The 16,064-nt window shown below is 40.6% G+C and overlaps 1 protein-coding gene across 2 annotated transcripts in view; it reads left to right on the forward strand.

Annotated features, from left to right (window-relative positions):
* GABRB2 (gamma-aminobutyric acid type A receptor subunit beta2) overlaps nt 1–16,064 on the forward strand; it is a 246,346-nt gene that overhangs the window by 194,308 nt on the left and 35,974 nt on the right. For both annotated transcript variants that reach the window (XM_045827857.1, XM_045827848.1), the window contains exons 7-8: nt 11,128–11,265; nt 13,209–13,361. In XM_045827857.1, coding sequence (XP_045683813.1) covers nt 11,128–11,265; nt 13,209–13,361 — 291 coding nt within the window. The remainder of the gene's footprint in view (nt 1–11,127; nt 11,266–13,208; nt 13,362–16,064) is intronic.

Below are 16,064 nucleotides of genomic sequence, written 5' to 3' on the forward strand. Positions count from 1 at the left end.
CTAAACTCTGTTTTAAATTTAAATTCTGTTTTTAAATTTCACTTACCTCATCTTTGCTCCTTTTATTTTAAAACCATGTATCCATCACAGTGCCTTGTTATGTTGGTGAAACTGGAGCATGACAACAAAATAAGGAATAAGAACCGAAGGAGTGTGTCAATAGGTTAATAACAGAAGTCCATTTTTTGAGTAAGCCACTTTTGTGATATAAATAAGACTCTTTATAAAAGTATCATCTCTGCATAAAGCACGATGGACCAAGAGGACCTATTCCTTTATAGTATGAATACTAAATAAACCTCCAAACACCGTCATACTTAATACACAATGGCAAAGCTCCCATTTAAATAAAAAACTGTCAGCTGTCTCCCCATCTGTGAATTTATATAGCCTCGTACTTTGCCGTGGCTTTCGTCCAGTACTTCTTCTTCAAAGTCAGTTATTAATCTGACAGTTTAAACGACATACCTACTAACGATGTTTCTGGTTTATTTTGAACCTATGGAGGTAATAAGGCCAATGTTATCTCTACATCAGCCATTTTCAACCATTTTCATCTCATGTCACATATAAACTAATCACTAAAATTCTGCAGCACACCAAAAAATATATGTTTTGCCAACAATAAAGGAAATAACTGTAATTTTGATTCATCCACCCTGGATGGCTATTGTTGTGTTTTGGCTGTTGTAATTTTTTTTATTTGACAATCTAAAGGAAAAGAGGTTAGTGCCCCTGGCTAAATAGTCAGGTACTGCGTGTTCTAAAAAATTCTCACAACACGCCAGTGTGCTGCGGCATACTGGTTGAAATCACTGTCTTACACAGATGTTAATGAGCAGGGTTCACTTATTCATTCAGAAACATGTATTTAGCATCTGTCACGTACCAAGCAATGTCCTAGATGTTTTATAGACCGCAGTGAGCCACATAGAACATTCCCACTTTCCTGCCCTATAGAAACTGACACTCGTTGCACAGAGACAGACAATGGAATAAACAAATAGAGACGCCGATTTCTGAGTGATCCACTGTAAAGAAAATTAAGGGAAACATGATGAGAGCAACTGTTGTGGGGACTCAGGGCGACAGCACGGCGGAAGAGAGGAAGACCAGGCTTCAGGAGGAGGTCGCCGAAACAGCACCTGAACGGGGAGGAAGAGGCATCCGCGAGGGCGTCTGCGTGAAGGGAGCGCGGGGCGAGTGCGAGGGCCTCGACCTGCTGCTCCTGTAAAGAGCAGATCGAAAGCCAGGACGGTTTGGCTGAAAGGTGCAGGCAGGCCCAGAGTTGGATCATGTAAGGAGGCTGGTTTGTTTTACGATGAGGCAAAATGAGAAGCCATTGGAAGACGTTGACCAGAGTCTAGACTATCGGAAAATAAAATCAGAGGCTGGGACACCAGTTCGGCAGCCATAGCAGCTCTGCAGGCGTGACGCGATGGGGTCATGGTCCAAGACATGAGTGGTGAGTGATGGGGAGCAGAGCCCACAGAAGGTGCTAGAGTTTTATTTCAGGCATGCGGAAGTGACAAACTTGGACCGAAGTACTTTAAGCCGGAAGAGAGGTCCACTATCTCAGATGTAGACTCCAAGATTATATAGAGTCCCGTAGTCCCCAGGACACCCCACATCCAAGAAAATATAAAGATATAGATGCCCTAAAACATTCTTGACTTTTTAGAGGAATTTTTCAAACTCTAGAGCAGAGATTCTCTCCACGCATCAAAGTGTGAACATGTATCAGAATCAGCTGGTCATGTATTAATGGACCTACACAGTTAGACCTCCTGCAGGTAGGGCTCACGAATAGGCATATTTAACAGGTCCTGGGGTAAATGGTTGGCTCACTAAAATTTGAGGACACTGCTGAGGTGAATCACTCTTTAAGTCATAGGGCTATTGTATTAAATACCAATTTGCTGTGTTGATGATATTAGACATTATATTTTTCCCTCTCCGCATAGAAACCATTTGTAATGTAGAACCATAGTTCTACAAGATAATGTGGTTTGGAAACTGCCCTTGAATTTGAAAATCAATTGAGTTGTGTTCCAGTCAGAAAATTACCCTATTATCTGCAATTGCATAATCCTTAGGGACTAAGGAAATAAGTTTTAATACTTAAGGTTTTTTTGTTTTGCTTTATTAAATCTTTGTGGATAGTGTGATTTAATGTTGGATGTTGAAGAATATTTAAGCTACTAATATCCAAGCTGCTAATAAAAAAAGGTCAATTTGGATTGGTAGGATCAGCATAAGGCACCTCGTACATTGGACTTACCTGTTGTCGAGTCAAAGGTGTGGCCTTAGGTGTTTTTAGGCATTCGGGCAACTTGTCGTAGACACTGTGGGTTGTAAATATTCAATATGCAAAGGCAAGAGCTACAACTCAGGAGGCCAGCAACAGCTTGCAAAAATCACCTAGGCACCCCGCCATATTGAAAATTACATTTGCTTTTGGTGCTTATTGGTTTAAAATCACTGATGTAATTGTCTTTGGGTTGGAACAAGAGCAGCTAGCATGCCTCATTTCCCTAGGCCTTTCTCCTGCTGTTTGCATAAGCCCACTCACCAAACCCAGTTTCGGTCGTCCCAGCAATCTGATATCTGCCACCTTTCCACCCCAAGCCGTGGTCACAGATTTAGGGATGCATGCTCTTCGTTTAAATAAGAACTCACAATTGAGTACAGCAAGTCCTCACTTAACATCATTGGTAGGTTCTATAATTTTAAGCAAAATGACTTATATGGGAATCAGTTTTATCATTGGCTAATCAATATAAACAAGAGTTTAGTTCCCATGGCATCCATCAATGTTATGACAGAACAACATTGTGTGAAACAACGTCATTCATTGTTTGAGGACCTGCTGTATAGGAGACAGATTTCTTACCAGATAATTTAATTTATTGAATGCTAATAGAGGCTATTATGTAAGCAGAGAGGAAGGGGGCTTATATCTGGAGCTTGAGAGCAGTATGGAAAATTTTCTTATTAGTCAAGACACATACTAACAGTCCATGCCACAGGACAGCCACGCTTAAAGGCCAAAAATTCCTCTGCAAGAGCACCCAGCCGACATCCTTACACATATGCATCCTTAGCCGACCCCCGTCACAATGCGGAGGCATGACAGAATGGGCTGAGAGGGAGAAGCCCAGACCACTTACAACACTGGCAGGTGAGGCTGTCATTTCCTCTGCCCCCTCAAATTAGAAAGCAGATGGGTCGGTGTAACGTTTGATGGCATTTTATTACACAGCTGTGCACACCCCTAAGCCATCCAATTGGCCTTGTTAATTTAAACATCTTCTATTATCACCCTTGAGTTAACAAACTCTTCCCTGTGACCATATCCCCTCGTCACCAGGGAGCATTATTCCACTTGAGCTGTAGGTATCAGCTGCCTCCGGAGGCAACTGTGGCAGATTGGTTTCCGAAATCTATCAGCCCGGAGAAAGGCATTTACCCAAGGGCATGGCCCCTCCTAAGGTACATTTGCTCACCTAAGAATGACAATATACGTTAAAAGTCAGCAACATCAGGAAGTTTCTTTCAGTGCAGGGGCCTTTACTTCAGCATGGTGTGGCTCTTTTCACGGACTGCTCCCAGCGCCACTGCCTTCCTTTTAGTGACGCCAAGGCTGGTGCCTGGGAGTTCCACACCCCGTGACGCAGAGGATGCTCGGGTTTACAGTCCTGCCACCCTGCAGTTCAACAACGCGTGTCTGTGCATCACCGCACTCCTAAGAGGGGCCCCCGGTGAGCCACAGGCAAGGGGTCACCAAGGGGCAGTTCAGCGCAGCAAGCCTGTGGTGTGAGCACCACCCTTAGTTCAGACCTGCGTGAAGGAGGAGAAGGGCTACGGAGAAGTCTCAGACCCGGTTCTTCATCCTCCGGGGTAGTCCGTTGGCTGAAACCCACTCATCTACAAACACTCTCCTGCAAAACTGGCCGTGAGGACTAGGGGCAGAAATGAAAGCAAAGTGCACTGGAAACGTCAGGAAGGAAAGCGGGAAGGATCCCAACGGAGGGGGAGGGACCGGGAATGAGACAGCATACCGGGAAAGAAGACAGTGGAGATGGGCACCTAAGGTTTGCAGGAATCTGATGGGAGAGAAAACTATCTCAAGCAATTGAAACAACTTGAGCCAAGGCCTGGAGGTCAGAAGATTTCTGGAGTGTGGGCAGAACGTGGGAGCTTTGGAAGAAGAAGAAATGTAACAAAAGATGTGGCTGTAAGGGAGAAAGAAGTCGGGATTGAATGCCTTGCTGAAGGATTTGCATTTCTTCTGAACCTATGGGAAGGCCATCAAGAAGTTCTCCATATATTTTTTGTTTCTCCTTTTGTGTTTTTGTTTGTTTTTTAGGCATAGAAATGGCAGCAGCAACCCATTTTTAAAATAAGTACTAATAGCAGCATGGATAGCATAGATTAGAGGAAGGGGAAACCTGAAAGGTTCTTGACTAGTCCACTGAGGAATATAAAGAAAAGATGCAGAGATCTGATGCTAGCATGGGATGTTGTTAGTCCTAATGAGGCTAAACATTCACAGAAAAGTGGCACGAATACAAATTTACCAAAAACCTTTAGACCCCACTTCTCTGTTCTCTGCTATCACTGCCTTATTAATGATCACAGGTCATAGATTATTAAAGAAAGCCAACATCAGAAGTACCACATATTGTCCCTTGTAGGGAAGCAGAACTGGGAGAAGATATTCTTATTTGGGAACTTACAAAACCTTTGTTCAGAAGAAGCATTGTTTTTCTCTTGAAAAACAGACTAGATACCTGACATTCCTTGCCTGAAAAACAGACTAGATACCTGACATTCCTTGCCTGACTCCCAGGCCAGGGTATGTTGACTTTTGCTCTGAAAATCTCCAAATCATTTGCTGTCCTAGAGATGATCCACGGGCCAACAGCATCCTCACCACCTGGGAGTGTATTAGAACTGCAGAATCTCAGAGTTTGCATTTTAAAAAGATTTCCAGGTTATTTTATACACATTAAATCTGAGAAACGCCAGTCTATCCCTATAGCCAAAAGTTCTCTGCCTTTTCTCTGTGACTTAAGGCTCAGAGCTCGGGCATATGGAAAAGGCCTCATTAGGGAGCAGGGAAGTTTCCTGGTAACCTGACCTAATCTAGTTTATAGGGTTCTAAACAGAGACATGTAAAGAGTTTAAGGCAGTGTCTGACACCTAAGGGCTCTTTACTGGCAGCTGTGATTATTATTGTTTGCCAATTTTTGTTTATTATTATTTTTAATTGGTTTATCTTCCTTGGGCCACCAGCTTAATTGTTCCATCTCTCCAAACATAAGAGTGCAAGCTTAAGGAATATCGTGTAGCTACACCTGCAGACGCAGCCACCAGATCACCCTGCTTCCATGCAGGGACAGCAAACGCTAAGATTTGCATTGAAATTCAAATTAAGAAATGATCTTGAAAGCACAAAATCTGGCATTCGACTTGATTATGATTGATTTCCTACTCCCTTACATCATGAGATTTGAATTTGAAAATAGTAATAGCACAAAAAATAGCTCGTCTTTGATGTGGGGCGAACACTGGGCCATTACTTGATGGTGTCCTTCCTTCCTAAGATGCCACTAGATAATCATCTGACTTACCCTAGGCCGATTATTTTGAGCTGCCCGAGGTCTAAAAATGATTGGGCAGCACAAAAATCGTGTCTAGCAGTCCATCTAAAGAGCAGAGTGAAGAATAAGATGCAATTAAGGAGCCAGGGCAATCACTCAGAGTGCCTGGAACATTTTCATCGCTGAATTAAAGAGTGGTGGCTGACAAGCGTGTCTCCTTCTCTTTTGAAAACTCCCTGCAACTTTAATTGGCCATTGACTGTACTCAGTCATGCACCTTTGCAGGGCATCCGGGCATCCGGGCATCTGCCTGAGGTGGAGTGCGCTCTGGTGGTGGCTGACGGACTTCTGAGTGGTCCCTGAGAGCCGTGAAAACGCTCGTCTCCTTCCATTCCATTGTGCGCTCCCTTGAAATGTCTGTCTGCCCTGCTCCCTTGAAAGGCAATTTGATCTCTGCTATTTGCAAATGTTTTGTTCTCTCCTTGCCACTTTTTTAAGAGCAAAAAAAAAAATGTTTAATCCACCAAAGAAGCGAGATGTATTTCTGTGGAACAATGAGTCTGCTCAAAGGCTTACCTGGCTTTTCAGAGAACGTGAACTAAATCACCCTAAAATATATATGTGAATAACTCCGGCATGTAATGAAATGCACCTGGGTAGGCATTTTTAAAAGATTTTATTTATTTAGTTTTAGAGACGGGAAGGGAGGGAGAGAGAGAGAGGGAGAGAAACATCGATGTGCAAGAGAGACATGGGTCAGTTGACCCTCATACGCACCCTGACCTTGAACCAAACCTGCAACTCAGACATGTGCCCTGATGGGAAATGAACTTGAGACCTTTCACTTTGCAGAATGACGCCCAGCCAACTGAGCCTCACTGGTCAGAGCTGGGTGGGTATTTTTTATATCCTAAGAAAGTGTATCTGGCCAAATGGGTTTGGAAAATTCCCAGAGTGAGTAAAATTAAACAGATTATTTATTGTGGGATTTCCTAAACTTTGTTAAATGTTTATATTTAACATGGTAACTATAAGAGGGGCCAAAATGTGCAATCACCCCTAGTACATGGACTAGAGAAACCTTTTCCATGAGCCCATCTCGCTGGTTTAGTGTTTCCCAGAACATAAATTAAGTTTTATAAGTAGTTACTTAAAACTGACAAAGTAACCACATAAAATTTAAAATACTAATACAGCAGTAATATGCCAAATTTACAAAGAGGTATTCCATTGAAAAACATTCTTAATTTGCTGTGATAAACATATATAGGGCAAATAATTTGAGATAAGATAGTTTCTAAAATACTGAGTCCATCTATGACTAATGTGAATTATCCCAATTACACCAGCCCAGAATTGTCAGTTGTCACCAGCTGGTTGTGATGACTGAGAACTAACAGGTTAAAACAACTACTGTGTTACTGTATACCTGTTGTTATGTTAGATACAATGAGAAATAGAAATAGATAATTGCCCTACAGCATTCAACAGTTCAAATGAGGAACCAAGTTTAAATAAGTAATGAGAAAACAATGTCACTTTCATTCCCCACTTGAAAAGAAAGGATGTCACTGATTATTTATTCTGAATGTTCTCATTTGCCATCTCTGTTTAATTTTTTTGGTGCTAGTTCGTATTATTTATACAGTAAAATCCTTCTAAAATGAAGTACTTCCTGAGCAGATAACAAACATGTGGACTGACATCGAGAGGAAAAACTTTCTAAAATGCCATCTTATGTAATAAGATAATGTCATCATTGTAAGAACATGTTCAGTGTGTGAATTTTACTCAGATGGCATTTTTACTCCTTAGATCTTATGTACTTCATGTTCTTACCAGTATTTGAAAGACAGCATGTCCATCATTCATGTCTTATATACATTTAAAAATTTATATGTTTATCTGCCCTGATTTGAGGCTTACAACATTTTATGGGGTTTTAATTCCTCCAGGTAAATTTCAATAAATTTATGTTTTGGTTTATTCATACGCCATCTGAATTTATTTGGGTTATATTTTTGATGATTACAATGCAATATAATTTAATGACTCAGTTTCTAGAATCCCATGAATAAAATATAAAAGATGGATTTAATTTGCAAGACAGTAATGGGGAGCTCCAGTGCGTCTCCTCCTCCTGATATCTTTCCAAAGACACCTAATTATTTTTCACTCACTATTTCTACGAAAACTGTAAAAGTCAGGTCATAAATATTTTTGTGTGTTTTATTTTTTAGAGACTGCTAAATGTTCCTTCAGAGAAGGTTCACAGAAAAAGAAAAGAAAACTAGGTCTGCTTTCAGCTAATCCTACACAGTATGTGAGTTGGCTTTGAACTTGACCATCACAGCACTGTCATGGGTTGTTGGTCTTTCATCTTCAGAAATCAGTGATGCAAAATCAGGAGCTCTCTTTCCATTTGCAACATTCTATACTTGGTTAACCCAAAATGAAGTCAAGAAGATTGGGGTTTTTGAGACCAGCACTAGCCGAGAAGTATGTACACCACATTGCACTGTGGTGTCAGATTCCAAAACCTTAATTATCCAACTCTCAGTTATATTGATCTTTTGTACTTTTTTAGACTCTATTTGTCTGCTCTGATCTTTATTATGTCCTTCCTTCTACTCACTTTGAACTTCGTTTGTTGTTCCTTTTCAGGTTCCTTTAAGTGTAGTTATATTGTTTGAGATTTCTCTTGTTTCTGAACATGGGCCTGTAATGCTCTGAATTTCCCTCTTAGGGCGACTTTCTCTGTGTCCCATTGATTTGGGGTTGTTGTATTCTCCTTTTCATTTGTTTCCAGGTGTCTTTTGATTTCTTCTTTGATCTCACTGTTATTCCATTCATTGTTTAGTATATGTTAGTTAGCCTCCGTGTCTCTGTGTGTTTCCCATTTTTCCCCCTTGTGACTGATTTCTAGTTTCACACCATTATGGTCAGAGAAGATGTTTGATATGAGTTCCATCTTCTTAAATTCAGTGAGACTTGATTTGTGTCCTAACCTGTGGCCTATCCTAGAAAACGTTCCATGTGCCCTTGAAAAGTATGTATATTCTGCTGCTTTGGGGTGAAATGCTCTGAAGATATCAACCAAATCCATTTGACCTACTGTGGGGTTTTAGGCCACTGTCCCCTTGTTGACTTTCTGCCTGAAAGATCTATCCACTGAAGTCAGCGGGGTGCTAAAACCCCCTTCTATGACTGCATTACTGTCAATCTCTCCCTTCATGTCCATCAAGGTTTGCTTTACCTAGTGTCGCAGGTTCCATTCCCAGTCAGGCCACATACCTGGGTTGCAGGCCACGGCTCCCAGCAACCGCACATTGATGTTTCTCTCTCTCGCTTTCTCCCTCCCTTCTCTAAATAAATAAATAAATAAATAAATAAATAAATAATAAGATTAGCTTTACCTATTTAGGTGCTCCTACGTTGGGTGCATAAATGTTTACTAGGGTCATATCTTCTTGTTGGATCGCTCCCTTTATCATTATGTAGTGTCCTTCTTTGTCTCTTACTATGGAAGTTAGCCAAAGAAACTCGAAACACTAATTCGAAACAATACATATCTGGGTTGATTGTAGGAGTAGATTTCTTTTATTTTGTTATTTTAAACTCTTTTATCAAAGGTGGGATCTTCATTGACTGAAAACAGTTCCATAACTGAGAGGTGTGTGCGAGTAACAAGTGGGGAATGGGATTGTGTTTGAGGTGAAGCCCCAGACTCGGAGGGTTCGCGTGGCCGTGTTAGGGAAGTTGCAGTCACAGAAGGAGAACTGTGGTCCCTTGGGACAGACGCCTCAGGTCTCAGGATCAGATAAAGACTACAATGAGGTAGGTTAATGGGCAGTTAGGAGATCTTTTCTGAAATTCTGCTTAATACCTGGACTTCCCTTTAAAATCAGTTTTAACTGAGGAAAGACAATGCCCAACAAAACAAAGGGCTCTAAATGAGATCACGCTAATAAAAATTCTGGTAGGGTATCATATAATAAAACTCTACAATTTTGATTATTATATAATCTATGATATTTTCAACTGAACAAGGCTTTTTAAAATCATTAGCTATCATCCAAAAGCCTGTAGTTGCAAAACCAAAAATTCAAGTCTCAGTAACTCTTCCAAAAAACTGCATTTCTAGATCAGATGAAAATCATGGCTCCTATAAATGAGGACTGCAGATTTCTAGAAAAGTTGAGACATTGCTGAGCTGTGCTGCAGTTGATATACATTTTCAAATCGAGGGCATTGCAGTTCTTTGAAAAATAGTTTGCTTCTACTTTTTTTGGAAATCTGACTCTCTCTTTGGAGAAAATGTGGTTTATTCAAAATCATCAGAGCTAAGAGTCACAGGATTGTCATTCTAGTCCTTATTGTTATACTACCCAGTCAAATGCCAAAAGGCAAAGAACCTAAGCAGTCTTTTTAATTGGTTCTGATTGCTTTTGACATTGGGGGAGCAATATCTGTCCTATTTCCTATGCTTGTAAAAATTCAACTATTGAGATGCAGAAGTTCTTTGAAGAAATAAATGTGATATGCAAAGAATGTGTGCTGTTGAGGGGTGTGAGTGGGTTAGTTTGTATAATACTAATACCCACTGGATTCTGCCACATGCTTCCCCGTACAGCAAGAACTGTTTGCAGTCGAATATGGTTGATTCATTGCAGTTGTATGTGTGCTTATTCTACTCCTCCCTGTGGATCGAAAGTGTCATCATAACAGAGAAAGGGTCTTTGTTATACAGAGTCCTAGCCCCAGCTCCTGTGCACTGATGAGTGTAGTAGGTACTCAGGAAATAACCACTGAATGAATGGAAGCATACCGCCTAAATGTCCTGTGCGTTGATAGTGTCCATTCTGCATGTGTACAATATTTATTCCTTGAAACAGGTGGAATCAATGTTGTTTTGAGGTTTGTTTTGGAGGAGTTTTTTGGAATTCTGATGTGCTACAAAATCCAATTTGGAGTTTATGTCTGTGAGTATTAACAAATTGATGACTCACTTCTTAACAATCAGTTCTCTTCTGACCTGAAACCCAAACGTGTTGTAATTCAAGTATTTTATATTTTGGGGAGAGTTCTGTAGCCTTCAGGGGTATACTGATATCTTAAATGATTTTTCTCTTCTTCTATCTTCTCTTAGAGTGTGGTCCGGGGTTATGTAATAACATGATAATGTTTGAGAAAATGAGATTCATAATCATATAAACCTAGGTTCAAGTCCCAATTACGCCACTTCCTAGCTGCAAGACTTAATGCAAGCTATTAATTTCTCTAAGCCTTTGAGGCCTCTTGTGGGCCTCATTAGCATTCCCTCCTGAGTTCGTTGTCATGAGGATTAAATGTGGTGATATGCTTGAGGTCCTTAGCATGGTACCTAACATATAATAACAGCCTTGAGCTGCAGCTACTATCATTTACGTGGTTCATCTTCTAAACTTTATTCTTTCTGTTTTGTTTCTTGTTTGTCTCTCGTCGTGTGTCTCTGTCTGTGTGTATATATTTTCTTTTACAGATGGATATACAACTGATGACATTGAGTTTTACTGGCGCGGGGATGACAACGCAGTAACGGGAGTAACAAAGATTGAGCTCCCCCAGTTCTCCATCGTGGATTACAAACTTATCACCAAGAAGGTCGTTTTTTCCACAGGTGTGTATCAGGGAAGAAGGCTGGGGAAAAAGAGTCTCCATCGCCTTCTGTAAAAAGGGTTCACTCATGTCAGGACAGGGTCCGGGGAAGGATGGCGACTCCAGAAGGCTGAGACCTGCTCAGAACCTCAGTTCCCCACGCCCAGTGCTCACCTGCAGCCCATCGGGGTATTTTCCGGAGGGTGCCCCCCGCCAAGCTGGGAGGCTGAGCTTTGGGTCTCTCTCTCAGCTGCCAGAGGAGGGACTAATGGTTGGAGGCAGGATACAGACAGAAATGGAGACCTGGGTCAGAGTTGTTTGCCCAGTTGTGTGCGTCTCACAGATGTGACTGTAATTCTTTCCAATGTACTGGGGATAATCAAGTCACAGTTCACTCAGGTCTGGCCGCAGAGAAGCTCTCTGGGAGGGCAGGGTAGGAGAAGCGTGCATTTCCCTCAAAGGGTAGGGTTTCTGTATGTAGCATGACCTCCTGTTTTGGAACTAAAAACCCTTTCAGGTCTTGAGATTATCCTGATGCCTTCACCATCCTTACTCTTGCAGTATTGAGGTTCTAGGTTGTTAAACTTGGTTTCATCAGCACAAATTTTTAATAAGAAAGTCCAGCAAAGTAGTAATTTGCTACACCATCATTCAGGGGAAAATAATAAGCCCACAGGAATAGTCTTCTTTGTTTTCTGATTAGCACGAATTTCCCACGCAGACATAGCTAATACTACAACTGGAGATTCTGAGGCATTTCCTGGCCCTGCAAACAACTTCAGACAAGAGTTGTATGATTTAGTAAGAATAGAGTGCAGCCCCTTGCTTTAAAAAAAAAAAAGAACAATAATAACAGCAACTTTTCCTAAGTGCGAAGTGTTTTGAATTCCTGAAACTCTGTAGAAATGAGCTCCTACTTCAAATACTCTTACTTGGATATGAAGACACTTGGTTTAGCCCAAGAAGGCTACACAAGGCTTTCTTTCAGTCACTTAGGATTTATTTCCTCATCCCATACACACCCTGTTTATCAGTGTGAATCGTTTATGTTCCAAGACTGTTCTGTTATAAATATTTTCTAACATGTGAATCTCAGATCACCACAGAAGACCCAGCTTCAGGAATATGATATTTTAGTTAAGCTCCTACAAATATTGCTCAGGAATAGTGATTCTCCACCATTGAGTGGGTCAGGGATCCCTTTCGAACTTCGATGGATGCTGTGATTTTAGAAAAAAATAATGCGTACACATGAAAACCTTCACAGAACTTGTAGGAGTTGCTGTATTACCTAAAGTATAGCCTTTTACCTGAGATTTAAAAATCATCCTGAGGCTTTGTATCTTAGCCCTGGCCAGACAACTCAGTTTGTTAGAGCTACAGCATCATCCTGATACACCAAGGTTGCAGGTTCGAGCCCTGGTCAGGGCACATATAAGAATCAACCAGTTAGTGCATAGATAAGTGGAACATGAAATCTTTCTCTCTCACTTTCTCCCCTCGTTCCCTTCCATTTTTCTCCCTGTCTCTAAAATAAAATAAATTTTAAAAAGAGAGCTATCTTTTACTACAATCAGTGTGAAGACTTATTCTTAAAAGCAAAAAAAAAAAAAAAACTTTACTGGGAGGATTTGCTGAGAAACAACTGAGGGGAGACATGAGGACTGTCCCAAACTGTCTTGTCATCACAGTTGTAGGGAATGAGTGTCTTTGATCCGGTATATGAGGCTGAGCAGAGAAAACCGGGCATTCTTTTAATTACTGAGTATGGGATGTCTTCAACCCAAAGTAACTCCTGCTGTTTTAAAACCCAGTGTTCTCAGACATGTTTTGCAGAAGAAAATGCTCTTCACCAGGAGCTACAATTGAATTTAGGAAGCTATACAAACTGTTTATGAGCCTTTAAAATAAAGTATCTTGCAAGTATTGATTGATAATGATGATGTTCTAAAATTGCCTCTCCAGGTTCCTACCCCAGGTTGTCCCTCAGTTTCAAGCTGAAGAGAAACATCGGTTATTTTATCCTGCAAACATACATGCCTTCCATCCTGATCACTATCCTCTCCTGGGTCTCCTTCTGGATTAATTATGATGCCTCAGCTGCAAGAGTGGCATTAGGTGGGCCTTTTCTCTCTTCTGTGGAGTTTGACTCATGTGTGTGTTTGTGTGTGTTTGTGTGTGCGTGCGAGTGCGCAAGTGCACCTTCCTTACGCTGAAATTTGTGATGCCTGGTGAAGCCGGACTGACACATTACAGGGATTTGACTCTGAGACTTCGGATGATCTGATTCAGCATTAAATCAATTAAACACGTATTAAAGCTCTTTCATGTCAAAATTAGTTAACTAAATAGCTGTTGGTAATGAAATTAGTCCCATCAGGGTGATATTTTTATTGAAGCACAGTTCACGGAATATTGCTTGGTAATTATTCAATTTGTATCTGTGCTTCCTTACCTGGGGAGACTTCCTTTCCATCTGTTTGTTTTTCCTGAGCAAGAAACCAGAAAGTGTAGTTTGTAACAAAGAGGTAAGCGGAAGAATTCTAAAATCTAATGAATACTTGGGAGTAGCATGGCAGAGGGCAGGAGAAAACCAAGCAAAAATTTTGAGAAATCATCTAAGATATCACTTATGCTTTATTTTTCTTTTGTTATAAGACTAGAGGAGGAGAATAAGTTACATTTCATGAACATTTTTATGTTGCTGTTCCAGAGAGAGTAAATTTATGATCTTTGACATAATCTGTATTATTTTGAGTTCTGACCAGTCCTTTAAATGTTGAAATGTTACCTCCTCCACCACGAGTTCTCAATTCAGTCTCAATTACTTACTTGGAGAAGTCCTTTATTCCTTCAACACACATTTGTTCAACACCTTTGTACCACGCCAAATACACTAGGCACTGGACATAAAGCAGTGCCCTTTGGAAGTCATGTTCCAGCAGTAAAAAATAGACAGTAATTGAGTAGCCATGCAGATTGTATTGTCTGGTGAGTTTAGTGAGGGAAATGATTGTGGTAAGGAAGGGGGAGGTTGGTTATGCCAAGGGATGCCATTTAGAGTAATCAGAGCAGACCTCATTCATAAAATGTCAATGGAACAGAGACTTGAAGAGGATGAAAAGCGACGGTTATCTGGATAAGAATATTCCAGGCCATGAGCGTGTCAGTGAGGCAAAGGCAGGGAGGGTTCAGGAGCAGACACAAGGTGTGTGAGAGGAGACGAGCAGATTATGAAGTGGCTTGGGGGCCACAGGAAAGGTCTTACGCTGAGCACAATTACAGTCATTGAGCAAAGAAGTAACATGGCTTGATTTCAATTTTATTTTATTTTTTTTGCAGTGCCATGGTTTGTTTTTTGTTATGTTTCAGTTGTTTCATTTAATTTTTGTTGGTTTTTGTTTTTATCGTCTTTTTTCTATTACCGTTCAGTCCCCTTATACCGCCTTCCCCACCCCACAGTCACCACCCTGTTGTCCATGTCCACGAGCCCTGCTGCCTTTTTGCTCTACCCTCACCCCCTACCCTCACCCCGCAGTAGCTGCCATCCGCTCTCCATCGGTGAGTCTGTCTCTCTTTTGCCTGTTAGTCCAGTTTGTTCGTTAGATTCCATAGATGAGTGGAATCACATGGTATTTGTCTTTCTCTGACTCGCTTATTTCACTTAGCATAATATCCTCCAGGTCCATCCATCCTGTCGCAAAGGGTAAAATTTTCTTCTTTTTTATGGCCAAGTAGAATTCCATCGTGTGAATGTCCCACAGTTGTTTTTATCCACTCATCTACTGAGGGACACTTGGGCTGCTTCCATGTCTTGCTGATTGTGACTAATGCTGCAGTGAACACAGGGGTGCTTATGTTCTTTGGAATTAGCGTGCTGGATTCCTTCCTATATATTCCCAGAAGTGGGGTCACTGGGGCAAAAGGCAAGATACATTTTTAATTCTTTGAGGTATCTTTCCACTGCTTTCCACAGTGGCTATACCAGCCTGCATTCCCACTAACAGTGCAAAATGGTTCCCCTTTCTCCACATCCTCACCAGCTGGGGTTATTTGTTGATTTATTGATGCTAGCCATTTTGACAGGTGTGAGATGTTATCTCATTGTGGTTTTAATTTGCATTTCTCTGATGATCAGTGATGTTGAACATCATGTCATATGTCTGTTGGCCATCTGTATGTCCTCTTCGGAGAAGTGTCTATTCAGGTTCTTTACCCATTTTTTAATTGGGTTATTTAATGCCAACTTTGGCTGCTGTGTCAAGCCTAGATTGTGGTGGTTCAAGGATAGAAGAGAGATGTAATGACCTCCTCTTTGAGTCAAGTCCCTGTGACTTAACCTCTTAAAATGCTATAGATCTCCCCTTTGTAAACCAACTACTGTTATAATTTAAAATTATTTGGTTTGTGATGCCATCTTCCTCATGGTACTGAAAGATCCTTTGGAGAAAGGTCCATATCTAATTTTGATTCCATTATATGTGTATCTGTGTCTCATTGTGAATGATGGTCAGTAAATATTTGCTAAATAAAGGAATGAATGAAATTTGTAAATATCTTATTATTTCAAAGTAAAAGTTTGTTATCTATTTTATATCTATTACAGGACTAAGTAATTTATTTACTTTTTAAAAGAAACTTTTTAATAACTTATGTTAATAATTTATTACTAGGTCAGAAATACCTTAAAATGAGATTTAGATAAATAGTAAAATCAGCATTGTCAGTGTTATGATATATATGACATACAGGATAACCTGTAGTTGATATAATTAAGAGGAAAATGAAATTGGAAAATGTTTCAAAAAGACTAATATTGTA

The sequence above is a fragment of the Phyllostomus hastatus genome, unplaced genomic scaffold (assembly GCF_019186645.2).
Source record: "Phyllostomus hastatus isolate PE091 unplaced genomic scaffold, TTU_PhHast_1.1 phas_contig_150, whole genome shotgun sequence".
In the NCBI taxonomy this organism is placed as follows: domain Eukaryota; kingdom Metazoa; phylum Chordata; class Mammalia; order Chiroptera; family Phyllostomidae; genus Phyllostomus; species Phyllostomus hastatus.